We start from the raw sequence: 27,534 nt of genomic DNA on the forward strand, positions 1-27,534 counted from the left end.
AATCAGCTGCTTAGCTCTCGCATAAAATTAGAAGTAAAAAGGAATTATTTCCTGATTGACTTTAGTGTAACAACATGGGACCACTCACACTAGATAAATTGTAAACCTTCAAAAATCAGTAAATACAATTTATCATAAACAATCAGCTTCAAACATTATATTTGACTGTCAATTAATAACTACAGTCTTAATTTTCCTCATATAGAAAATAATGTCATTGAAAATAGAAATCAACAATTTTTACTCCCATGACTTCATGACGATTCCATGATGAATTAACATTTCAAATACAACATTTTAAATTTCCATTATTATAAATACTTCCACACAAAATACATAAAAACCACCATTGTTTAAAAAGTTTTTATCTCCCTACACATACTTATACAGTGAAATTCTTGGAGTGTTCAGCTTAGGGTTTCCACTTCCGAGAAAATATTCATAGAAAAAGAAACCTTAACATTAATATTATATATAAATTATAAGCTGAATAAATGGAATCCTTCACGTGACTCACAAAATGTGCAGGTGGGAGACTAAAAAATATCCTCCCAAGAGAGTATTTCACTCGTGCACACCGTAAGTATTTCAAAGTCACTCATACTTTTCACAAAGTATCAGCAAGATAAAGTCAAAAGCAGTCATGACACTGCACACCTTTCTTTGGAAGTTTCTCGAGGAGATTGGAGCTGATGAGAAGCCCCCTGCTGCTGTTCCCGCTCGCTCTCGGCAATTGCCCTGGCAAGCATCTCATCTTCCTCTTCAAGCGTCAAGCCATTAGCCTGATTGGGTGTCCTCTTATTATCAGCAAGAGAGGCTGCAAGTGCCCTTGACAGTGCTTCATCTTCACTCTAAAAAGGAACAGTAACAGTTCCACATCAGTACCACAGAACTCTCAGTATCCACAGTTATTTGGCTGCTAAGCACACGTGACACTTCTCACAAAGACATGCTCAAAACCAGAGAGAAAAAACAAAATATAAAAAGAGTTCGATAAATCCTTCCAACTGACAATTACTGCATACTTCTATACTTATCAGCCATATTATTTTTTTGTCACAAATTTAATTGCTATAAGGCTACGCTAATCTTGACAGCTCTGTAATACACTGAAATTCTCATGCTTGTGACTGAATTTGGAATGTGCTCAACCCCAATCAACCAAGACATATCATATTCAGGCAGTGAGTGAGTGAGTGAGTGAAAGACTGATAGAGTGAATTTGAAGTTCAATCTAATAACCATGTACCACATGGGGATTCATTAACTAATCAATTAATGGCAGATGGTTGGAAAGTCCCAAATATAAAACTGAGTTTAAAATATAAGAAGAAAATGCAATGTATTCAAATTATTTCTGAATCCTTAATTAAATTACTCAGGTATTAAAAATTAAAACTATAAGGTCAGAATTGATTGAGACTCATCATAAAATGACACATTCATAGCAATATTATCCATTGAGGAAATACACTGAATATCTCAGAATATAGATTTCAAAACTAAAATATGTAAATTAGAAGAGAAAAAGTACATAAATTCAAATAATTACCATTTTACCCAATTAAGTTGAGAATTGTTGAGTACGACTACAGTCAGGTGCAAGTAACTTTTTTCAAAATTTAAATACAATCAGAGAAATATGGTGAATTGGGAGAGAACAAGAGCATAAACACGTACCATTTGTCCTTGAATGGCTGAAGGGGGTGGGGGAGCTCTTGGAGCAGAATTACGAGAGCTGGATGAGGACGATGCTTTAGCTATCCTAGCGAGTGCTGCTTCTCCCCTGTTCAATGAAAGGACATCAAATTATGCATGATAACATAAGAAGGTCCAAAAATATTTCTTGAAATTCAAAATAGTGGGCATACTGAGAATGAATTCTAACTCAAAGAATTATTCCCCAAGAGGCAAAATGCATACAAGAGAAATTTAGGACAATAGCGAAATATTAAAAGCACTGACAATCCAGTCCTACCATGTAACATTGCATTGTTACGAATGAAATATACAGTGGAACCCCGATTTATCGTTCCCGCATTCATCGTTTTCCCGCATTCATCGTTCGCCGCTCCTGGTCCCAAATTAAGTTCCATAAAGACAATGTAATTTTTTCCCGCATCTATCGTTCCCCGAAGTATCGTTTTCCCGCATTTATCGTTTGAAGATCGCGGTCCCGTCGAATAATTTTCCCGCATTCATCGTTTGATAAAAATGAGACGAAGTGTTTACTACGTGTTATTTATGGCTAATTACGACAGACACATAGTTTGAATCTTCCCCAGGACATTGAAATGCGATAGGGAGAAGCAGAGTGCCGTGGGATAGTTACATAAGCGCATTTCCCAAGATTCGGTATCCCCCCTCCCCGGTTGAAGCTTTCTTCTTCTCCGAAAAAAAAGGTCCCAGCTCGAGCAGGGATCGTATTACGACGACCTTAGCTTCGAAAGAAAATATCAAGTTACTCGAGAACAAAAGAAACCTTTTTCACGCCTCCCCCTCTCTCGACCACTAACTTTTTTTTAGCCGACTCGCTTCAAAGGTGGAGAAGTTCAACTGCTGCATGAATCACCTATTAGCCCAAAAGGTATCTAAAAATGAATTTCGGCAATTGGTATTATACTTTTATTATATTGAGATATTAGTGATGTGCACGTAATTTAGTAAAGATTGATACCAAACACGACGTATTTCTAACGTTATTTAAGCATTTTAAGCAAGGAAACAGTTGGAATAATACGATGGTGATTTCTGGCGAATACCGATATCCTCGCAGCTGATAGTGAGCTTCACGGAAGTTGATGCGATTTTTTTCGAAAACAATTACGATTCTGGTTACAATTTACGAGTTATGCTACAAGTTTCACTTGTCTGAGTTGCTAACGAAGCGATGTCTTCTCAGGATATTTTGTTTCTCTCGACTAGCAATCTGAATTCATCTGCTCATCTAGAGCTACGCTACTTATTGTTAGAAATGAGTGGGTAAGTTGCCTTCTCTATAGGATAAAAAATTTAATTGCGCAGTCATATGGTCATGCTTCACCCTCTGCAGTAAGCTCTGCCTACGCCGTACGCGATAGCATTAGTGCCGAACTTCACCTCGTACGAGTGGTTCCGTACTTTCCGGGGTGGGTTGACTTAAAACTAGCGAGTGTTTTCCGTGTGGGTTCAATGGAGTCCGGTTTCATTTTTATTAGTTTTATTCTTATTCGTCTTCGGACCATGGCCCTTCCGAAGATACAAGTGAGAACTTTAAAAGATGGACTCAAAATAATTGATGATGAAGAAAAAAATCCGGGCTAGAATGCGTGAATATTGCAGAACGCCTCGGTTTGTCCGGTAGCACATCACGGCAGGGGTGGGGGTAGAGCGAGATCCCAGGTGAAAACAAGAAGTGGGATGAAGCCGAGGATCAGGTGGGCGTGCCGCTGACGATTAACGCCACATTGCCTCAATCATATTAAAAATTTCATTGCTAGAAAGGAACATTTCCAATAATAAACTATTTTTGGCCTTCTTGATCCATCTCATAACCAATCACTGCGACGGCGAAATCAGTTGTTTGAGGCATAACACGCACATTTCTCGCGTAAATACGTGTACTTGAAATGGCATTTGATGGATAAGAATGTTTACAGTGAAATAGCAGTGAAAATTCCGAGTTGAGTTCAAAATTTTTTTAGCAAGGCGGCTTGTTCCCTTAGGATATTAGAAAGAGAGATAAGTCGAATCAACAATATGACCTAAGTTTTTCGATAAAGTAATAATATTCCTGAAATCAGCTGAAATCTCGTTTGAATCCATTAATGAATGTCATAATTCGCAAAAATCCAGCGGATCCTGGGACATAGGCAACCCGGACAACCATTCCCGCATTTATCGTTTTCCCGCATTCATCGTTCTTTTCATCCATCCCCCTGAAAAACGACAGATCGAGGTTCCACTGTATTTCCTCAAAAATATTCTTGATAAAGTTTCTTCATGAATGCATCAGAAAATAAATCAGGTATGAATGAAAAACAACAGCAAAAAATACCCTCCTAAGAATTGTACAGCCTCATACACAGATTATTTTCAAGTTGATACACAATATCTAGCTAGACTTAGCTATAACAAAAGAGAATTGGACAAAATTTGTGAATGCCTTTGTTCCTATCATTAATACCAAAAGGACCAAACCTGTCACTTGATAGGTAGCCAATAGTGTGGTTTTCTATTTTTTTAATTGCCTAAATCGAAAGATTACCGTATAAGCTTGTGTAAGAGGCGCACCCCTATTTTGAGGATCGAAGCTATAAAGAAAAAAAATTTTGCGATTTTTTTATCCTATCGTGTGGTGTTGCAGACGTATGCCTGGAATTTCGACAGTTATCGAAATTTCCTCTTTCAGTACTATTTGAAAGAGGAAATTTTGATAACTGCGGCGGTAATAGCGGCATAAGAGGGAGTAGAAAGAGTTCCGATCCTCTCTTCGCATACGCCATCGCTCTACGTTGCTTGTCCTACTCACGAACAATTATTTTTAAAAGCTCTCGCAGGAGTATTGCAATAGAATTGCAGCCGTGGAAAATTTTAAGGCAAAACACGACAGGCAAATGGCATGAGCTTTCCCAAGAGATTGAACAACAATCGGGGCAATCTCAGCGCCGTAGGATAATAACCACGTCGTAGATTTAAGGCCCCTTGCACACGCACCGATTTTGGACGGCCGGTAAAATATCGGCCGTCCACATTCCAACGGTGAACAATGGGAGAGCATTGGAGCTTGCACACGTACCGACCACACGCCGGCACCGGCAAAATGCCGGTTAGCTGCCGGCTATTGTCACTGTGGGTCGCCGGCGCAAAAACTTAGCAATGTATCGTTTGACCGGTAAAAATCTGGCGTGTGTGCAAGCATCGCTTCGCCGGTAAAATATCGGCCAATATTTTACCGGCCGTCAAAAATCTGTGTGTGTGCAAGGGGCCTAACGGAACTACACTCGGCTCTCCATCAGCTAATGCCTCTGCCGTTTTTTTCCTTTCCGAGACTCCACAGGAAAATATCAAGTTACAGGGGAACAATGGAAACGTGTTTCATCCCTACCCCATTCCACCAACTGACCTTTTTCGGTCTACCAGGTTCAATTCCCCGAGTTTCTGGAGGTCAAATGCTACGTGAGTCACCTTCTGAGCTCGAAGATATCTTGATATCTTTCAGCAATTGTATAACACGCACCAGGTTATAAAAAGAATTAGACCTGACGCGACGTTTATCTTACAGCATTTAAGTTTTTTGAGCTCTAATTGATTGACACAAAGATTTATAGCTAAAATAAGGCTACTAATATTCAACATAGTCCAAACAGCACAATTTCGGAAGAAACAAGCGTAGCATAAGTGCATTCAAACAAGACGAGACGGACTGGATACTCAGGCAACGCAAACTGCGTATATCACATTGCTGCGCCTTCGCCCCTTCGCTTTAAAGGCAACGACGTCACATGCAAGATCGGACGTGTTCTTCCCTTGCTCCTTCGCTCGTAGCTTTAAATACGGAGGGAAGGGAGCCCTCTTCCCCTCGACCTCTCCTTCAGCGCTCTTCACTTATAAGCATCTCCGATTTCTTCTATCCACCATTAAGTCCAACAATGAGCACACTCGTTCGAATTTTTTCAACCGCAGGTTTTGACACCAATATTACTATATGCAGTATAAATGCCGCGGGATGCCCACTCGTGGCAATAAATTTAGCGCGCGCTCCGGAGCGAATCACCCCGCGCGATCTTTTCAATGTTCACCTCTGGGGTACCGACGTGACGGCGCGATGCTTGCAAGAAATTCAAACAGGAGCATTTTAAAAATACGTCACTAAGGGAGAAACTCCCCTGCCTGCCGCTTGATTTTGACCCAGGGTTTCAGATGACTGACTCACGCTGAAAACAAAGGCCACTCAGTTCCCCTTGAACTTGCAACCGGTGAAGGGGAGGGGGGGAAAGATAAGAAGTTTGGGTAAGAGGCGCACCCCCATTTTCGGCTGCAATATCTGGGAAAAAAGGTGCGCCTCTTACACGCGCTTATACGGTATTACTCCTGGAGTACATATTTCACACTTTTAGATTTATAATGACAATATCGATTTTTAGCGATTTAATGAAAAGTGAACATTTTCAATCCCGAGAAAATGCTACGGCTAAGTATGAATGCTGGGAAAAGCCAGAGTGACTTCTGGCTGCTGCTGAGTGAGGCCACCAGGGTGCGAGGCTATGAACGCCTCTATGATGCAGGCTGCTTACTGCCGAGCATGGCGGTAGCATAGAGTACCCTGAAATCAGGTAGTGCTTGGCTTAAATAAGGATTATTAATACCCTATCAAACGAAGGAAACTTTCCGAACTTAGGCAATTTTAATGAGTGATTATTAAAGACATGTTTCCCTGAGCTCTGTGCCTCATGCATGCATTGGTAATCTCAGATGGTGTAAAACTCCTATCTACTCGTATAGAAACTAGGTCCCTGTGACGATTTGTTTTTAGATGACAAGTCCTCAGAACGTTATATTCATTCATATCACAAAAACTTAGTCAGCAAGTGCAATTAGTGATCAACTGTACAATCAACCAAATGGATTAAAGATTACAAAATATTGTAAAAACTCACGCTGCTTTGCCAGGAGGCTTTCCTTGAGGGGGTTTGCACTGGTGGTCCTGTGGGTGACGATGCTTTAAACAATAATTCAGCTTACAATCACGACACTGGACAGGAACTAATTCTTTTTGCTTACAATTCTTGACATTGCATCTATTAGTAAACACCTGCAAAATAAAAAGAATTAAACAGATCACAAATGAAACTGGTGGCAGCAGCATGTGACATAGCCAAAACAGTGCATTCCACCAGCAATAGCATTATTTGTAATTTAATGCAATGGTGTCTATTCTCTGTCTTTGGGTAAAACAAGCACTGAAAATTTTTGAAACATCACTGGTCTTTACAGAGTAAATTTAACATTCTGAATTGCCTTCATCTTGGCTAGATTTTCAATCATTGGGCGATACTTTAAATATCTTAATTACAACAACAATACTCCACAATGTTAATCTTAGAACAATGACTCTAATGCCTGTTCTACACGCTCGGATCAGCTCATCCGGCTTAGCTCAGCCAAATCGCTCAGCGCGTACCCATTCTTAACGAGAGGCTTAAGTCGACCCCTCGCCATCTGATGGCAATAACTGAAAGCTTAAGAACACTGGAGAATCGGCGAGCACTGAAGCATTTTATGGAAAATTTTCTAGCAAAGCAGATAATTACCGGATTTATTTTGGCAGATCAGTGTATTCCCGAGTTATTATCTGTGGTACTTCTACGGAAGGATATGAATTTAGAATAATTCATATGATTTTTCGTCAGCTAAGGAGATAATACTTCCTCAGGTTTTGTTACAGGTTAAGTAGAGAATTTTGTCCTCAGGTTTTGTTACAGGTTAAGTAGAGAATTTTGAAGTTTTTACATCAAAAAAAGTCCTTAATATATATTTGGTATATTATGACTCCGTTAATTAAATATTACGACAGTTTTGGATCATCAATGGAATGGCTATGAAGGTGACCGCGAGAAGATTGCAAGACCGCTGACGAGAATTGGTGACGACGGTTAAGACTTTCAAATTTCTTGTTCACTGTGAACGTATTATAATATTCCAGTAAGGACGTTGGTCTCATCCACAATCCCTTTTCCAGCATGCGCCGCTAACTTTGTCATTTATGAGCTCAGTGAGAACCACCACACTCAGAAGAGAACCGAACGCAACCAAATACACGCGCCATGTGAGAGAGAGTTGATGACAACAGCGCAGCGCTTAACTTAAGCTGGGGGTCCCAGGCGAGATGATCCGACCCCCTCGGCTGAGCCGTGGCAACGTCTCTACACGGCAAGATCAGCCGCCAGGACGGCTGATCCTAGGCGCTGAGCCGAGCGTGTAGAACCGGCATAAGGCTTTATAACAAGCTTCCGAAGAACCTAAAAGCTCCGATGAGTTTGTCGACTTTCAAAACTAAGAGTAAAAACTTTTTATTATCCAAATGTTTCCACTCCGTTGATGAATATTTATCTTTATAACTGCCTTTGAATTTAAACTGCCATTTTGTATATAACTTGATTTTGTATTCATGACGTGCCATATACAATGTATGTACAATACTTGTCGTCTGGCAAATAAATAAATTATTATTATTATTATGGACCAGGATCTGGATGAGAAAAAGAGGACCTGCCAAATTAGGGTTTGCAACAGTCTACTGACGTTGAGCTTCCATTCTGGTCCTAATCAGACTGCACAAAGTAGTGAAAGACACACTTAAGTCACTTGCCCCCTCTGAATTACTCATCACTTAATTTTAAGTCACTTGCCCACTTACAATTAGCATAAGGTACTTAAAATTTTCCCACTGAAAGGCAGAAAATGTCAAAATTATACGAGGAAATTGCTGAGGCAGCATTTAAACTCCAGATCAAATTAGGATCTCCTGGTCATCTCAAATCATGGACCTTGAAAACAGAAAATGGTGCTTTTCGCCTAAGCATTCACAATCAGTGACTATACAAATACATAAATCACATGCTGATAAGCAAATCAGAGGTGGCATAGTAATTAAAAACCATGAATCCACCATGTTACCTTAGACATGGGTTTGCGGAGATAATAAACTTATAAACGAAAATTCAAAGTTTCCTAGTTGGATTAAGAATACTCACATTGGTCGTGCTACCCAGAGTACTGCTGAAAAATTCAACCCGACATGTACTCATACCTCATTCATTTCATGACAATCCTCTTGTCATTTTATATTCGAGATCTACGATATAAGCATCAACTGAGTATAATAATAATTAAGTTCCATTGCATCGCTAAATTCATACATCTAGTTTGCATCATAAGCAGTATTTCACGATTTTGTCAAATTTTAATGACGCCGTATATTTTTTCACAAATCTAACAAATATAATTTTTCTTGGACATAACATAGGTATTACCAAAAGACTCAATTGAGTCAAAGTTACTAATTCTATCCCTTTCCCAATTATTCTTGAATCAGTATAGTTTACTGTGGGAATGCTACTGGGTGACTAATTCATGAATTTCAGACGTTTAGTTTCACTTTTTAGCTTACAAGTGAGTGCAATTTTAAACGTACTTTACGTTTAAACCCCCAAAATATGCAACTGAAAACCCATACCATTTAAAATACACAATAAGCATCCATTATCACCCACAGCTACCACATATGGTAAACACACGTGCACTGTCTCAAGTGAAGAATGCCTTCGAGCTGAGAGAACAAAGGCCCAGAGAGAATTTTTTGGATTTTCTCATTTTATTATTCAGTTTTGGTGCGAAAACATTTTCATCAGGCACTCACTCACAAGACTGGATGAAAAATGGGAGAACACCCTTATGAACATTGACACTACTTCCAGCTTTCGGGGAGAAGGATATCGGAGAAATTCTAGTAGGTCGATTTCTACACTGGAAACTCATACTCAACTAGGTACACGCTGGCGAACTAGGAACCGTAAATAACACTATGGGAAACTTACCTTACGTCGAGAACAAGCTGGATCAGACTGGCAATCGTTATCTATGTGAGCTCCAACTGCTATGTCGGGCAATTGCCCACGTTTGAAGGGTACAGGAACGTTGCAAAGAGGGCACACTGGAACTTGAACATCTTTCTGGTATGCTGACGGGCACTCGTGGCTTCGATAGGAAAAGTGTTCATGACTGTAATGTGTAAACAATAACATTATAATCCTCTAAAAAATCTACAAATCTAAAGCTCAATTATTATGATAATACCGTTCACTTACCAAAAGACACTGTCGCATGCATCACACTTCATCGGCAAAAAATCTAAAAAAAAAAGAAAAATAGTTACAACTGGAATAACTACGTATGTAGAAACCAGACCAAATACGATAGTGAGATACTACACTGCTTACCTAATTTGTGGCAATCAGTATGATGACAATTTTTACCGAGATGAGGGAACTCCATTTCAACACGGGTAGAGTCGGAAAGGCAATGACAAAAATTTTCAGGTTCTCACCTATATACGCCAAGAATGACAAGGCCGTTGCATCACTTTCACAGAATCACTGAGAATATTCAGGAAACATGACGAATGACAATGCAAAATCTATGAAAACGGCTACTCCAACAAATAAGAAATGGATTCAGTAGGCACTTAATTATCATTTTCTGGAGTAATCCGCCAAATAATTACCTGTTTCATGCTTACATGAGTACAGAAATTGGTTATCGCTGAAGTTGTCTCAATTTGTCTTCAAGACTGCTCCAAGGTTGCCACGATTACGATATATCGATTTATATCGAATCGACCGCTTACTGAAAGTCAAGGCGCCAAATGGAAATAGTGTCCAGCATAAATATAGTAAAATATTATTCGAGGGTATTGCTTGGCTGTCAATGTTAGAACCTCAAATTCAAATTAGTATTTAGAAAATAAAATTTTAATAAGTTGCGTAAGTTTGCATCAATATATAGTCCCATGACCTACTAAGTTGATCAATTTTGAAGGTAGGTATTTTACAGTATTCAAGGGCAAAATCTTGCAGTGGTTGCATGAGAATCATTTATTGAGCCACTGTTATACTCTGATAGTTATTTTACTTAATATATGCTTTTTCGTGTGATAATGAACGCAAAAAATAGAAATAGGTGCGACAAAACTTGCTCACGTATTTTTATATCTTTCCCCTGCCTTGTAAGTTGAATAAATATATGTGCCCATGTAAACACCTTGTTTGCTTAGATGTGACATTCCAGACTTTATTTTCAGGATGTGTCTTGTGGTATGTTTATAATTTACTCTTGGCACTGCTAGAGTCCATTTTTTTAAGAAAATTATGAATTTGCCAATTTTAATCCTAGAGAGTACAGCAAGCATGAGTTTGGTGAAGTGGATGCAGAATGAGGTATGACGTTGAGGTTTGAAGTAGCCTCGTCCTTCCTAAAGCCGGCGGGGGGACAAGAGCGAGGATATACTCACTCAAATAGTTACCTATATATACAAATAGTTATATAAAATGTACATTTCCTGGGAACGCATAAGGGTTTCCAAGGGCAGATCCAGGATTTTTTTCTGGGGGGTCTCCAGGGTCTGACAGGCAAATGGTCTTCTCATATTTGGTATTAAAAACTACATGCAACAATTACTCTCTTCGAAGTATACTCTTAATTTTAACATAAGAGTTAGTTATATATAAATATTTATAACTTTGATATTAAAATATAAAATTTATTAATAAATATTTGTATTAAAGTTTAAGCATCTGGGGAGGGCACATGCCCCTGTGCCCCCCCCCCCCTAAATCCATCCATGAGGGTTTCCATATTAGTTCCTAATTCCAGGGCTATTTGTTTTATTGTATACTGAAAAGAAAAGTGGTTTGGATCTTTCAGAAACTTCACACCATCATAATGGATCCATAATATGGAAGTAGTCTACTAGGAATTACATTAGATTTACAATGAAATATTTTACTTATCTCTCTGCCCTATCCCCATTCCCACATGGAATCTCCTGCATTTCAGTATCTGATCTATAATGTTTTTATAATTATACCTAAGAGCTTTGTTTTCTTCTTCCACACCATTCTGGTGAGCTAATACCCTTCCCTTTATTACCTACTGTTATAAGCATTCCTCTCAAGTTATTGCTCCATTCATCAGGGGCGCAGCGAAGAATTAAGGCTAGGGGGGGTTTTAGGCACAAATAATACTTAGGGGTATGGGGGTATTGCAAACCCGCCAGGGTAAACAAATGTTGTGAGGACCCTCCTTTAGAAAAATTTTAAGAATAATGGTTCAAAATGGCGAGTTTTACGGCCTTCTGATGGATATTTGATTAATCCATACACTATATTCTATAAGTACCCTGACAAAAATAAACTTCACCATGGTGGGTACAGGAAGGGTACAGGAAGGGTGGCATCCTTCATGGTGGGTAGTTACCCATGCACAACCCACGCCCTACCCACCATTAAGGGTAAGGGAAGGAGAGAAAAATCCTTCGTGTACCCTTCCTTGGAACTCCTTCCCTTACCATCCGTGTACCCTTCCTCTACCCACCATTAAGGGTAAGGGAAGGAGAGAAAAATCCTTCGTGTACCCTTCCTTGGAACTCCTTCCCTTATCATCCGTGTACCCTTCCTCTACCCACCATTAAGGGTAAGGGAAGGAGAGAAAAATCCTTCGTGTACCCTTCCTTGGAACTCCTTCCCTTACCATCCGTGTACCCTTCCTCTACCCACCATTAAGGGTAAGGGAAGGAGAGAAAAATCCTTCGTGTACCCTTCCTTGGAACTCCTTCGCTTACCATCCGTGTACACTTCCTCTACCCACATTATAATACTGATCCAAATAAGTCAAATGGATTAAACTTAAAAATTTCTCTGAGCTCTGCGGTGGGGGGGGGTTTCACCCCCAAAACCCCTCCTCGCGGCACCACTGCCATTCATATCAGTTGCCTTCCACATATCTCTTCTAACATTTTTCTTACCTCAGAAATGCGGCACAGCATATGCAAACTGTAGGTATCTTAGCATCACATCCTCTTGAAGACAAAATTATTTTCAATTGCAGAAAACTGCAAAATGAGGGAGTTGCAGATAAAACAAATATGAAGCATCACTAGATCACCAGCCAATGTTTTTCAAGCTTATTAATAGCCATAATAACAGAGAAGGCAACCTTTCAAAGAGTTGAAAAAAGGTCGAGAAAAAGTTAATGGCTGTTGCACTTAGAGAGTACAATGTAAGTTTTCAACAACGTCTGCTGAAGTTATTTGGAACTTATTGTTGGAAATAACAATATCTGCTGGTACGGGGAGGAGGGGCTTTAGATGACTGAAAATCTCATTTTTGCAAAATTTGGTCATTATCTGCTTCTTGCAATTCAATTTGGACAAAAGCTGACCCTTAAATAGAATGATACAAATTCTGGGGTGGTGAACAAAGGGAAGTGGGTCGACATGATTCATGAGTGGAGTTGGTTCTTGCAGATGAGATGTAAAGTGTTGTATAGCCCAGACTATGGCCGTTTTCCAATTCGCAATTATTCACCCTTCGTGCACTTTTCATTCGTTAACTTACGGATGTGACGACAGCAAGGGTGGATCCAATCGGCTCCTTTATCATTCATTTTTTACTTTTCCCAAAACTGAAGCCTCAAAATTAGGGGGAGGACTATATTCAGAGGGGGACTATATTCGGAGAAATACTTGGGACAGATATAGAAGGACTCAACTAATAAGGTCAAAGGGAAACTGAAGGCTCTTGCTGGGATAATGAATAAACAGAGGGCTGCAGTTTACCAATCTCAGAGTTGTAATACTGTATGAATGAAGTGCTTAGCAGCTTGGTTGAGGAGAAAAGGCTGCAGGATGAGAATGAAAGTAACTCAGAGGTCATTGGATTTCCAAGGCAATTTTTGAAATATCATCTGACAAATTTTAAAATATTCTTTTGAAAAGTCAAGGGTGGAAAGGGAAAATCAGGGGAAGGGTTATTGGCTCCTTTTTATGGGAGGAAATGGGGAAGTAGAGAATGGCATATTGGATCCTCTTCTTAGCTGCTGTCGAGGGGGGTCTCTTCAGCAGAATCAAAGGCGAATAGAGGGATTTACTGAGGCAGGTGTCTTGAAGGAGGGGGGAATAAGAGGATGGATAACTGAATGCAGGGGACATTGTTGATTGGTGCTTCATAGGTGCTACTTTTCTTCAATTCTTAGAGAATGCAGGGCTAAAGCCTCATCGCTTAGATCACTAAGAACTAGAAATCCATGGATGTGCACCACTTTAGTTATTAAATCAGGACAACAGGGGTGGTTGGCTGTTACAGATTGTAGGCTCGGCCAATATTAAGTCTGGCCATTTGAGTCAGACAGGTATTTTCAATCAGCTGCAAGTTTCAGTGTCCTTAGCTCAACATCCTTGGCCAAAGTCATATGTTGATGACCGAAGGCTAAACTATCTATTGGAAACTTTCAAGGGTGGGAAACTTCCAACAAAAATAGAAGTTGAGGAGGGCATATAAATGAGCCTCTACTCAAAGACATAAAGGTTCTTAGTGCTGTAGCTTCAGCTAGTAATATATCCTGAAGGCATGAAAGAAAGGAAGTTCTGTGCATGTGTAACAGGGAACTGGAAAGCATTTGAAACTGTAGATAGTGGTCAGGTGAATGGAAAGAGGAAATGATACACTTAATTTAATAGCATGTGTAAAATGGCTCCATCAGTATGTATAATACATGTACTTAGAAGGTTCTCATTAGTGAAGGGGAAGGGAGAACAGACATGAAGATATCCTTCCATCCCAAAACCTGGTGTCGTAATCTGTGCCTATATAATGTCCCTTGTTTTCTTTTTTTATTAACTTGAGAGACCCTAAAGAGTCAGGTCCCATTATAAGGTTTCTAAGGCTCATAGTATTCTGTTACATATATGTATTCAGGAAAGCAGTGGCATAACTATGGGGGGGGGATGAGTGGATAGATCCCCCCCAAAGCATCAGAGAAATAAAAAAGTTATTTAAAACTATTGCCTAGTTTTGAAATATAATAACTGCATATGCTTAAATTTAAATTTTTAGTGCCAAAATGATGTAAAATGTATATTAAGGCATGTCATTTTTCAAAAATTTTCCATCTCATCCCCCTACAAAGCATATTCCTAATTACGCCACTGCAGGGAAGAGATGGTATAGCTTAGGTTTCCTATGTGTAACAAAACTTTTTTCGAGCACTGTCTCTTGGACTTGGCTACTGGACAGTTAGGCACACATTCTTGAGGGTGCAAGACATGCCTAGTTTGGATTGTTTAGCACGAGGGGCCAAATGATAGCCCCTAGAAGATATAGGGTTGATGATGTAGAGAGTGGATCAAGTATTGTGTGCAATCATTATCCATTTGCTGGATGATAACGTTGTTGTTTATGGCTGCATGGAGGAACTTATGATAAATGTTGCTAGTGTCATAAGAGATCTTCTATTTATCTTTAAAATGTCTTCCTGAATTACTTTTGAATGGGGAAAAAAACAAAATTTATAATACTTTTCAAGACCTTCCTGAAAGTACAAGGAATGAACGCTGATTCATTCACCCGAAAAGATTCCCTTATGGATCTCAAATATTGCTGAGCTCATGATGGATCTAGTCAAAATCAGCTGACTAGGTACTAGAGATTTTAAAATTACGATGGATGGAGATTTCACATTCATTGTTAGTTCCATTAAAATAGCATATTCAATGGTTAAGAGGAAATGTATGGGAAGCAAAACGAGAATTATTAATGAGGTACTTATAACATTTGATCCTTTACATAAAAGAGGCTCAATATAACCAACAACAAAATAATATTAGACAGAAAATGTTATTTATAACTGTGAAAATTAAACAATACAGCATTTACTATATTCTCTTTGTAAGTGCGCGACAGAAATACATTTTATTCAGCTTTTCTGTCAAGAAACCACCCGCTAGTTTAATAGCTGGTATTCTCAGCAAAATAAGTATAGCCCAGTCACCAAATTAACCACAGTATTTACTCCTCCACTACCCTATGCAAGTGTACAATTAGTACATATTAATGCAGTATACTTTTTCGTACGCACCAGCACTCGTCGATGTCTCAAGCCACTCCATTTGCGAATGCATTTAGGTGTGTTAAGAAATTAAGGATAGGGGAATAAGAAAGAAGGGGTAGGCGCAGGGATGTGGTCCTAGGATGTAGGGGATGTGGGGTAAATGTGGAAATAGGGCGGCTGGAACGGATTTCGAGCGTTTTTTGTTTTCAAGCATGTGGTACTGGCAGTCATCGCAATACTCGGCAGATTGGTAACAGGATTGTGTGATTCGTTGAGGGATTACCCTTCCGAAATTATTACAGTTAGGGAGCATCCTGCATTAAAATCGGATTTTATAAATTTAGTTGTTGCACTAAGAGCCGCAACCCTGTCCACAATAAAAGAGAATGGGAAAGGCGAAGAAAGGAAAGAAAGGTGGAAAAGAAGAGGAAGTGTGAGTTATAGTGTCCTTTTAGGATCCTTCCTTCTAAAGTTGTTCTACGCCTTATTTTTTACAACAGAATTATTCCCAGTGTTGCCTTATAAAGGAAACACACAATTTAGAGGGTTCAGCAGCCGTAGTATGCATTATTTTGCGATTGCCTATTGAAGCTATCGTCAATCTTAGTACTATCCTCATTTTAATTTTGACGTGCTTTTCTTACGGTTTACCTTCAATAATGAATGAGTTTAGCTTTGAAATGATAAGAATTCACCAAATTACTAATTCTCTCTCATTTTTTCCTCGTATTCTTGCATGAATTTTGTCTAAGATTGGTAACATATTTGTAGGTATTTCTCCTACATTTTGGGAGTTCCATCATGCAAATGATACGGAAACCACCTAATTGTATGAACCTTTTGGTTTCTTTCATCTTTTATATAGTGACGATGAATATGAGGTGGAGACCAGTAATTTAGCCGAGAATGCATCCACGAAAGGCAAGGATAAGAAGGGAAAGCCCAAGTGAGTACAATTATTGATAAAAGACCAATGCATAACTTTTAATGAAGAACATTTGTATTTGGGAAGCATTATTGACGCGAGGTTATCCTATTAGCCATCAGTATAGTTCTGTGTCTCGTAGCGTTTTGCTTCGCTTTTGTATGCATAGAAGTTCCGTGGAATCGCTATTAATGCGATAGCAGATCAGATAAAATTTTTCTCTTTGTGAAACCTGATGGACATTACTCAACTTTGTTTTCCAGAAATGAGGAAGAAAACGAACCCAAGCAATCTGAAGATGATGCTCCGTCTAAGAAGAAAGGGAAGAAAGAAAGGAAGAAGAAATCTGATGATGAGGACGATGATGTGGATGATATAACCAAGGCCGTTGAAAGTATTAATATTGCACCTAGTGAAAAGAAGGGGAAAAAAGACAAAAAGCCGAAGGTAATAGCAGTATGCCGAAGCCATGAATATTTTCTGGGTGATCTTTTAACTTCGCCCAGCATACTTACTTGTGCTTAGTAAGGTTTTATGCTGTCAGGAATGAGCATGTTTGGAACTTCATGTACCTATACCAGATAGCATATTTCTAGGGACATAATCCAATGTTATGCTTATTTCTTTGGGATCGATTTAAAACAAGCCTTGAGGTATTCCATGAATGAAAGTCCAAAAATAAGGCATTTTGCTGTTTCACTTTTTTTTTCAATTCCCTTTCAAAGTCCTGAGAATGGGCTCTTATGTTGTGGAGGGGCTCTTGAATTTAGACTCGGTACCCTAGCAGTTTTTTGGAGGTCCCAGGATATCCCTAATTGCAAAACAAAGTATTTGAATGGTCTATTACACCATTTGGATGATACTCAATTAGGCATTCGATTTGCTTAGTTATTACAGTTTTTGTAATATTTAAAGTCCTTAATTAGAATTCTCTGGGTATTTCCTGGATAGTTCAAAATGCATCGGAGAGAATTGATTTGAAATTTGTTGAAAGAAGCAAATGAAGGGGTAGTGGAGTTGGTCAGCCATATGTTCACTAATTGTAAGCATTGTTTTGGCTTTTGAAGTGAAGGTTCTGCATGGTGGGTGCTTACTCATAACAGCATCACCGAGGACTCATGTACGGCCAATGTTTATGTTGCGACAAATTGAATAACATGCTCTACGCAAATTACATCTTGTGATTTGAATGTGAGTGAAAGTTCTGGGATTGCTCACCCCTGACTTTGATTATTTTATCAATAATAACACTTGAAATGGTTTGCTGCACAATGCTTCCGAATGGCTTCACCCTGACTAGCTCAGCGTGCTGGAAAGGTATGGCTGTGGTTGTCACATAATTAGTTTTATTTTATGGTGCAAATCAGTGAAAGGGACACTTCTTATCTTCAAAAGAAATTGTTTGATTGGGTTGAAATAAAAAGTGGACTTTGTGGAAGTTATTAATCATCTTATTGATACACTGTTGAAAACTCAACGCTTAATTTAAAAGTGACCGACGTGAGTGACGACGACAGCAGCTGGGTGCCATTTTCTAGGTCAGCGGGAAAATGGCCGCGAGCATTGGAAACCAGGGTTGTTCAATATTCAATTAATTGTGGAATTTATAATTTTTTAATTGTGAAAAAAATCTTTCTATTTGCCCAAATACCACCAGTCTATCTGCATATTTATTTATTTATTTACAAAGGGAAAAGAACATTCAAAATCATAAAAAAACAAAAAGGGTAATTTATAAATTGCTGTTGGATTTGCAGCTAGGTCAGAATCTCCGTTGTCATCAATTTTTCAAAGATTTACATATTTTTAATCAACTCTTGGACATGATTATGATTTACATCTAGATGTTTTGAACTCTGTACTCAGTCTCTGCAGCAGAGCTCAGAGAAATTTTTAAGTTAAATCTATTTTATTTAATTGGATTAATATTGCTTTTGTAGAATACTGTGAGGATTAATTAACAAAATATCCCTCAGAAGGCTGTAAAACTCAACATTTTGAACCATTTATCTTAATTTTTTTCTGGCAGAGGGCCTCTGCACCTACCCCTTACCCCGGGGGGGTATACAACACCCCCAGGCACCCCAGTTTTAGTTGTGCCTGATACCCCCCCCCCTAGCCTTAATTCCTAGCTGCACCCCTGCTCAGTGGCAATGGCCCCTTGGTTTTATGGGTTTAGGTAGCTTAGGATATCAGATGTTCAAGTCCCATGTCATTAAATATTCCACTTATTCAATTGACATCTCTTGGTAACTCTCTTCTAGGGATGTACTTGGCCTCCAATGTAGTGAGGCTAATGGAGGTTCTTCCTGTTTCTCCTGCTGAGTACTCCAGCCTAAAACAGAATAAAATGTATTGAAAGATTTTCTGTCAAAATTTTCTTTTGCCCTGTTAGTCTACATAAATTTTGACCAGGTGTCCATCTTTTTGGTTATCTAAATTGAGGTCTAGGGTATCTTTCAGTTATCAGTAAAGACATTTCACTTCATTCCAGTCCATTTTTGATGGGATTAGGCTTTTCTGGCTTAGTTTATTTGCAGCATAAGCTAAATTGGATCTTATGTTGTTGGCAAAGTAATGAGTATGTTGTTCTCTATATATTTTCGGGCAGATTGCCTGCCAGTATTCTTGGTTCTGTAACATTAGATATTTAGTTATGACTTCAATTGCTTGGACTGAACAGAAAATTTTCAGGCTTTATTGTATGTAAATCTGGATCCAGATATGGCACCATCTTAGTTTCTTGCAATTCTTGAGGAAAGAATATTCTTCGCCAGCTCTTGAGTCCCTGGTGGAGAAGGAAAAGTTAATGTACTAGGAAAAAATTCTTCCTCTTTCAGCCTTTCTTCCAGTTTTAATAGGAAAATGCACAAGGTGCCCCACACTTTTCATGGTGTCATTAGGGATTTGCCTTACCATCTCATCGAAAGTGAAGCCCTCATTAAAGGAAGGAAATCATTACAAGAGTTTTAATAACAAAGAACCACATCAGGCTAATGCATGAGGCAGAGGAGTACCAAAGAAGTGAGGCACTTGTCAGGAGTTAATGGTAGAGTGGTTCATTCATCACCTTAGCTGCGAATGGGTGAAGGCTGTTGATATTTGCCATGAATAACTCTGGAAGTAGGTGATGAATTGAGAAACTGAAAAATAGGGGGTCTCTAGTATCGGTCTCTATCACAATTTATTGTTCATAATATGTAGCGAATGAGCCCTTTGTTGTCTAGTTTTTGCTATCTTCATTCCGTTAAACCTTTGCAATCAGTTGTAATGCTAATGTGTGCTGCCAGGATATGGATGAAATTAGCCTGAATAGAAATTTAAAATTTTTTGATTTTAGGTTTATGAAATATATGTTGTTGAAAGTCACAGTTATTTTGTATCTATATTACATTATATCCTTGTAAATACACAGTTCTATTTTCAGTCGTCATAGCTCCATATGATTGCTTTTGAGAATTATCATCATTTGATAATACCTTTTGAATTAGTAAAACATGTTTTATTCCTTTAGTTCAATTCCTGAAAGTATCCATCAATTGTGTTACAGTTTTTTGAGACGGTGATTACAATGATTATGCTCACTGGCTTAAATTAATTCCCATTTTCTATTTTTAGAAGGAAGAAAAACTGAAGGCTGAGGATAGTGATGATGAGCCAGTTGTTACAGTTAAGAAGGGCAAAGAGAAGAAAAAGAAGGTGGAAACCCCTTCTGATGACAGTGATGATGGAGTTGTTTCTCGAGTGAGTGCAAAGCCAAAGGCAGGGTTTGCCTTGCTAGCTGCAGATTCAGACGATGACGAGGCGGACAATGTGGTGCCCCAGGAGCCCTCCGAAGATGAGGAGGTTGTTGAACAAGGAGGGAAAAAGGGTGCCGGCAAAAAGAAAGGTGCCAAGGGAGGGGATGAGGACGAGGCCGAGGGAAACAAGAAGGCCGGGAAGAAGGGCAAGAAGAAGTCGCGACGGAAGGACGATGATGATGAGGAGGACATCGAAAAGATGCTGGCCGAGTTGGAGTTTGAGTACACTGGTGTGAAGAAGGAGGGTGCCGCAGTGGATGATGGGAAAGCAGCCGACGGGCCAGCTGGCAAGGAGGCGGGAGCTGTGGAAAAGGAAGCGCCCAAAAAGAAAGAGGGGAAGAAGAAGGACGAGAAGAAAAAGGAGGAGGAAGTGGAGGGGCAGGCGGAGGCAAAGGAGGGAGACGAGGCAGGGGGAACGGTGAAGACGGCTGCTCAGAAAAAGAAGGAGAAGAAGGAGAGGGAGAAGCAAAAGAAGCTGGCCCTCAAGAAGCAGGTGAGTGAATGGGCCTAATATGGTAGAGCCTCAATTATCTCTATTTGATTAACCATTTGTTCAATTACTCTGACGTAGGAATTTCAACTTTTTGATCGTTGCCAGAAGTTCAAGAATTTATTTCATGGTGGCAAATCCAGATCTGAAGTCAGTTCATCTGTGAGGTGTGTTCAGTAAATATCAGGAATTTATTTATTTATTTTTTTTTTGAAAATTTAATTGTTTTGGATTAATATTGTCACCTTCAAAATAGTCCCCATTAGTATTATGCTCTTGTGCTAGTGCTTCTTTCAATCCTCGAAACACTTCACTAGCTCGATCTTTAGGATAGCCGTAAGCTCTTTCAGTGATTCGCTGTAATGTCATGTATGCTTGTAAAATGATGGCCCTTTAAAGTTCTCTTTATTTTTGGAAAAACGGAAAAGTCAAACAGAGCCATGTCTGCCAAAAATGGAGGCTTGGGCATCGCTACACTATTGTTTTTGGCCAAAAATTCATGAACAAGTACATACAGTGCAACCTCGATATAACGACACCCCACGGTGCACTAATAAACACTCGCTATAGCGAATTGTCGCTTTACCGGAGGTGGAGCAAATAATAGCCAATATACCTGTTGCGAACAGATATACAGGAACAGGAGTGGTGCGGAGACAGATAAACATCTATCCGATAAACGTAAGCATAAATCCAGACGAAAGGCGATGTTTTTTTGCATCACTAAATTTCCTTACTCAAATAATGACTAACTATTCAAACAATTTATAAGCGCCGCACTGAATAAAAATCATGCAAAGCATTGTTTCGTCAATCATTATATTTATCGAACGACAGTTTACCACATAAATTTGAGACTGAGCACTCCATTAGCTTCATTTCTAACAGATCGCTAGCAGTTACAGAGGTTAAGGAGTCTTGATGAAAGTCTTCCGGCGGTGAAACCCTCGCTATGGCGAGAGCCAACACCGAAAGGGTCTTGTAAAAACGAATTTTTTAACATGCTTATTATAGGGTCAATTGACGGTGCATCGGCTATCTCTCGTAATAGCGGGGGTGTCGCTATAGCCCGTACTCGCTTTAACGAGGTTCCACTGCAGTGAAGTGTGAGCAGGTGCATTATCATGATGTGAAAGCCATGAATTGTTTTTCCACAAATCTGGGCTTTTTTTTTATTCCTTCACGTAAATGGCATTGCAGTTGTAGATAGTATGATGTTATTGACTGTTTGACCTAGTGGAAAGAACTGTTCTATGCCATTAAAATCAAAAAAATACATCATAACCTTCATGCTTTACCACACTTGTCGAGCCTTTTTCAGTTTTGGTGACCGAGAATGCCTCCACTGGGATGATTGAGCCTTAGTTTCGATGTCGTATCCAAAAACAGATTTTATAACATGTTTCAATAATTCTGCATCGCCGTTGACTTTATTTAGTGACTCCGAGCAACTTCCATTTGTCACATGTTTCATTCCCAAAGCACTTGAAAAATTTCATGGCGTGAGCCAATCAATATGCCAACATCAATAGCGACTTCTCTGATTGTGTTTTGATGATCATTCATTGCCATTTCCTCCATGTTTTTCCACGTTCTCATAGGTAGTTGGCATGCGGGGATGTCTGGGGCATTCGTCATCTTAAGCATCTTCATGGCCATCTTGGAAATGCTTGTACATATCACTTGTAAATTCTTGTTATACTACACCAGACTCACCATAGGACTTTGTTAATGTTTCATATGCTTAGTTACATTTTATTTGATTTCTTACGGTAATGTAATCTAAAAAAAATTTGGCAATCAGACTTTGCAAAACAGTAAATTAAAAAAATTCCAGTTATGCTCTAAACACACCTCATATATAACATCAAATTACTTTGCAAAATCACAATCAATGCTTTGATACATTCATGCAAACAGAGAGGTGATGCACTGGATTATATCTAATTAATCATGATTAAATATTATATTTCACATTTTGGGCTCTTAGAGTTCATACTAGTTTTAAGCCAAGATATATGGATTAAATGATTTTACTCATGGTATCAAGATAAGGGTAGTTATTTTATGGAAATTTTCTTCATATTGGACAATTTTGAGCTCTCTCTTTATAACTCACTTCTTGGGACGACAAAAAAATTTGTTGTACAGAGGTATTTGTGCCATGGAGGGTGACCATTTCTAATGTGCAGAAATGATACATAAACAAATTATTGTGTGATAGGTAATAAGTTGTAGTTACCAAAATATCACTCGGCATTTACTGTGTTACCTCTTAACCCTCCAGCTGAACATCCCGTGATTTTCGCGTGCAGCCTACTTTTTGAGCTTATGTCTATGTGCATCCCGCTATTTTACTGTGCAGTGTTTTCCTGTACATAGGAGGTATTCGTGAGCACGTAGTTTTTTATTTCGGCACTAGGTGTCATATGTTGTCCCTTTTTCTCAATTTGATTTCATAGCGGTTTTCCGCGCCACCTACTCGCAATTGGATTCACTGTGTTTTGTTAACTTTTTCCTGAGTTTATCATATTTTACGCAAATTTTAATTGGTTTTCTAACTTTACTGATCCATTGTATTTTTCAGCGTGAGTATAATTTACGTAATAGCTTGTTATGACTCAAATCATTTTATTTGTTGAAAATTATGTTTTCCGCGTGTCCTTTAGACATTTCCTATTGTTATTTCTCTTTTGCCTAGTTTCTGCATTTCACTTTGAATAATGTCTTTGGAATCTGCAGATGAAGAATGAATAGTAGAGCCAAGAAAAGATCTCGACATAAGAAATGGACTCCAGTCACAATGAAGGAAATGAGATTGTTCTTTGCTATTATGATGCTGCAAGGCATTATCAAATTGCCACACCAGGAATGGTCTAGGTCCAAACGAAAAATATTGCGTACTCCAGTTTTTTCTGAGTTGATGTCTGTAGATAGGTACATCTTGCTTCTGAGGTATATTCCATATTTTACCTATAATGAGAACTTCAATAAGGACCAGCATCCAAATCCTAAACTCTGTAAGTTTCATGAGATTATGGAGCATTTGAGGAAACTTTTCCATAAATTATATATTCCAGATCAGACTCTCAGTATAGATGAGAGAGTAGTTCTGTATAAGGGTCGGCTAGGTTGGAATATGTTCAATGCAAAGAAGAGGGTGCGTTTTGAGTTTAAATTTTTTGTGCTCTGTGAATCAGATTCAGGATACATATGTGATTTTCTGCTCTATACTGGAAAAGGTACAGTTTACAATGAAAATTACTATATGCTACCTGTGAGCAGCAAGAGTGTTCTACACCTAATGGACCGCAGAAAGCAATTAAACAAAGGATACTGCGTCACGGTGGACAATTGGTATATGTCTCCTGACCTTGCAGATATGTTAGTGAAACATAAAACTGATATATTTGGCACCATGAAAAGCTGTAGAAAGGGTCTCCCAATAGGGTTCAAAGAAATTAAATTAAAAAAGGGCAAAATTCAGGCTTTTCAACTGGGAAAGGTTATGGCACTGAAATGGCAGGATAAGAAAACCGTACGTCTCATGAGTACAATCCATGATGCTGGTCCGAGTGTTGTTAGGTTGAAAAGAGGCGCAGATGTGCCAAAGCCTGCTATGGTTTGTGATTATGTATAACAACACAATGGGTGGATTTGATCGTTGCGATCAAGAACTCTCTTATTACCCTACTACAAGAAAGCAACAGAAAAAATATTTTAAGAAAATATTTAGATATTTTTTGGACCAGTCAGAGTGGAATTCATTCGTTTTATTTAAAGAAGCATCAAAAACAAAAAATATTGACTTTGTAGAGTACAGACTTTTACTAATTGAACAATCTATTGAGGAATATGTAGATCCCAATTTCAAGTCGCCGAAAAGGAGGCCCAGCTATACCCCATCACCTCTTAGGCTTACTGGCAGAAATTTTGCCAGTCATATTCCTCCCAACCCTATCAAAAAGGAACCCAGAAGGCAGAGCGCAGTGTGCTGCTCCAAAAGAAATGAAAATGGGAAGAGAAAACGGAAAGAAACAATAACCTGGTGCGAAGAGTGCGAAGTTGGACTATGCCTGGAGCCATGTTTTAAAATATATTATACACAGAGAGAATATTGAATTTTTTTGGTATTTTTTAAAATCATTGTAAATCTTGTTACGTATATAAAGCTAACTATCATAGCCACAATCAGTATAAAATTATGTAAAAAAATTAAAATGCTCTCAAGAAGTGTTGAAATATGTTTTAGTTGAGGTAATTGGTTGCTATTTAGTTGTATCAGTACAATTATAAATTTTTAATTGCTTCATATTTTACGGTGTAATCACTTTATAAATAGTTAATATAGTAATATGCTGAATTTCAATGTTTTCTCTAAACAATTGAAGAATTAAGAAAAGCTCATGTAATATGGATGCAACCTGCATCACAAATATACAAAATTTTTGGCCTGTCAAAAAATTGTTTAAAACTAATTTCCGAATTATTTTTTTATTTTTAAATAACTTATGAAATAATTTGACTTAAGTATATGCAAAGAAAAAAATACATTTTTTGATCAGAAATTAGAAAATAATTCCACAGCTGGAGGTTTAATAGGGTAGTTTCCTTCATCGAAGAAAACGAAATGCATTGATTGCTACTCTTTACCCACCATTAGTGTATACATAATATTCAAATTATTTGGTTTTAGAAATCCCAGTTTAGATAATTGGCAATGGTCAATTTTAACATTTGAAAAAGGCCAGATTGGCGCCCATGTGATTCCACTCCACGTGACATCACAGGGACCTAGTCTCTATACGAGTAGATAGGAGTTTTACATTGTCTGAGATTACCAATGCATGCATGAGGCTCAGAGCTCAGGGAAACATGTCTTAAAAATCACCTACTAAAACTGCCTATGGTCGGAAAGTTTTCTTCATTTGATAGGGTATTAATAATCCTTATTTAAGCCAAGCGCTACCAGCTAGCAGGGTACTCTGTTACCTTCAAGCATCCTGCGTCGTATCAATGCTCAAAGCCTCGCCCCAAGGTCACCTCACTTGCGGCAGCGGGAACCAGAAATACCTACGTCACATGGACTTTTCCCATCATTCCTACTTAGCCGTCGTGTTTTCGTGCGCTTGAAAATTTTCCCTTTTCGTTTAATCGCAAAAAATAGATATCGTCATTCGAAAATCTAAGAGCGTGAAATGCGTACTCCAGGAGTAATAATCTTTCGATTTAGGCAATAAATAAATAATAGGAAACCACCCTATTAGACGATCATAAAAGAAAATTTTGACCTCCCAAATTATAAAATAATCCTGGAATAGCATTTACTCATTGATTTTTTTTAAATGTAGGAAGAGGCGAAACCAGAAGAGGAAGGTGCCAAGACTGAGGAGGGTGGGGCAGCCGCACCACCACCAAAAGCAAAAAAGGCTCCTGCCCCAGAGAAGACTGCTGCGCCGCCTGTGGAGAAGGGGAAGGTGCCACCGAAGGATGCTGCAGTGGAGCAGCCAAAGGCAGAGGGCACTCAAGCAGCAGGAGAGGCTGAGCCTGCAGGGGAAGATGATGATGCAGATGGTAAAGTTCCATCGCTGGTGTAGAAGCTACATGAGAAGAGTAGTCCTGCTGTCTCTTGGCTTGAGTTCCACTAACTGACATATGCATTGGGATCGGAATGGACTGACAGGAATGCCTCCTTTACTAAGCATTCTTAATATTCAAGTAGAAATGGAGCTTTTGCCTCAGAAGTCCACAAAATGTGGAGAGAATTTTCTTTTTCAATTTTTGAGGGAAACTTCTGCGATGCTCTGTGAGTTGATATCCATTGCTATAGAATTTTGTTGTTTTCTTATAGCTGATATGTTTAATAGTTTCAATAGCATCAATATTTTCATTGCTATTCAATTCAGTTTCAATTATTCCAGGAATGTCTTATGTGTTATACTTAATTGTTTGGAATTGTAATGAAATACAAAGGAAAGTAAGGAAGTAAAAACTTCCTTTTATGGCATTAAGTCAGAGGCAGTCTTTAGCAAGTTCCCTGAGAGCACTACTTTGTAAAATTTGTCCTCGTATTTTTTAAATTAAAAAAGAAGAACTTTGTGCTTTCACATTAATATTTATTCACGACCATGGTTTCAACGTTAGACGTCATCATCAGGTGACAACGTCATCGTCTAACGTTGAAACCATGGTCGTGAATAAATATTAATGTGAAAGCACAAAGTTCTTCTTTTTTAATTTAATTATGAATCGCTTTCACCAAGTTACGCCTCAAACAATCAATTTCATCTCATATTTTTTGACAAGTTTTCTTGTTCCTCTGAATTTTTGCCATTTGTGTACATGAGTGTCTGTAAATTTCAGAGTGATATGGCATTGATTACTATTAATAGGTGACGACAAGAAGAAGAAGAAAAAGAAGGGTGCGAAGGAGGTGAAGGAGGATGACAAGAAGAAGGGGCCGGGGAAAAAGACGATAGCGGCCATGCAGGAGGCGCTCAAGAAGATGAAGGAAGAGGAGGAGAGGCTAGCCAGGGAGGAGGAGGAGAGGTTGAAGAGGCTGGAGGAGGCGGAGCAGGCACGCCTTGAACAGGTGAGAGGAGGGCTACTTGGGGATGATCTAGGAAGACCCTTCAAGCGAAGGAGCAATCTAATAATTTATTTGTTTATTTATT

General features: G+C 38.8%; 2 protein-coding genes across 4 annotated transcripts in view; one reads left to right on the forward strand and one right to left on the reverse strand.

Moving 5' to 3' along the window:
• Positions 1 to 224: 224 nt before the first annotated feature.
• Positions 225 to 10,365, reverse strand: LOC124162250 (AN1-type zinc finger protein 2A-like). 3 transcript variants are annotated; one of them, XM_046538719.1, is made up of 7 exons: positions 10,265 to 10,365; positions 9,981 to 10,087; positions 9,849 to 9,891; positions 9,579 to 9,762; positions 6,639 to 6,793; positions 1,681 to 1,786; positions 225 to 851 (listed from the first exon to the last, which is right to left on the reverse strand). In XM_046538719.1, exons 2-7 carry the CDS (start codon positions 10,033 to 10,035, stop codon positions 642 to 644), a joined length of 753 nt encoding a protein of 250 aa, XP_046394675.1. In that variant the 5' UTR covers positions 10,036 to 10,087; positions 10,265 to 10,365; the 3' UTR covers positions 225 to 641. The 3 variants fall into 3 exon arrangements, with proteins under 3 accessions (XP_046394675.1, XP_046394676.1, XP_046394677.1); XM_046538720.1 differs by having other exon boundaries at positions 9,981 to 10,136; positions 10,265 to 10,359; XM_046538721.1 differs by having other exon boundaries at positions 10,280 to 10,358.
• A 5,458-nt stretch (positions 10,366 to 15,823) lies between these two features.
• LOC124161973 (eukaryotic translation initiation factor 5B) overlaps positions 15,824 to 27,534 on the forward strand; it is a 160,149-nt gene continuing 148,438 nt past the window's right edge. Inside the window, exons 1-6 of the mRNA XM_046538258.1 lie at positions 15,824 to 16,078; positions 16,511 to 16,591; positions 16,834 to 17,017; positions 20,189 to 20,863; positions 26,212 to 26,434; positions 27,253 to 27,452. Of these exons, the coding sequence (XP_046394214.1) occupies positions 16,032 to 16,078; positions 16,511 to 16,591; positions 16,834 to 17,017; positions 20,189 to 20,863; positions 26,212 to 26,434; positions 27,253 to 27,452 (1,410 nt within the window). The 5' untranslated portion in view covers positions 15,824 to 16,031. The remainder of the gene's footprint in view (positions 16,079 to 16,510; positions 16,592 to 16,833; positions 17,018 to 20,188; positions 20,864 to 26,211; positions 26,435 to 27,252; positions 27,453 to 27,534) is intronic.

The sequence above is a fragment of the Ischnura elegans genome, chromosome 7 (genome assembly GCF_921293095.1).
Source record: "Ischnura elegans chromosome 7, ioIscEleg1.1, whole genome shotgun sequence".
NCBI classification, from domain to species: Eukaryota; Metazoa; Arthropoda; class Insecta; order Odonata; family Coenagrionidae; genus Ischnura; species Ischnura elegans.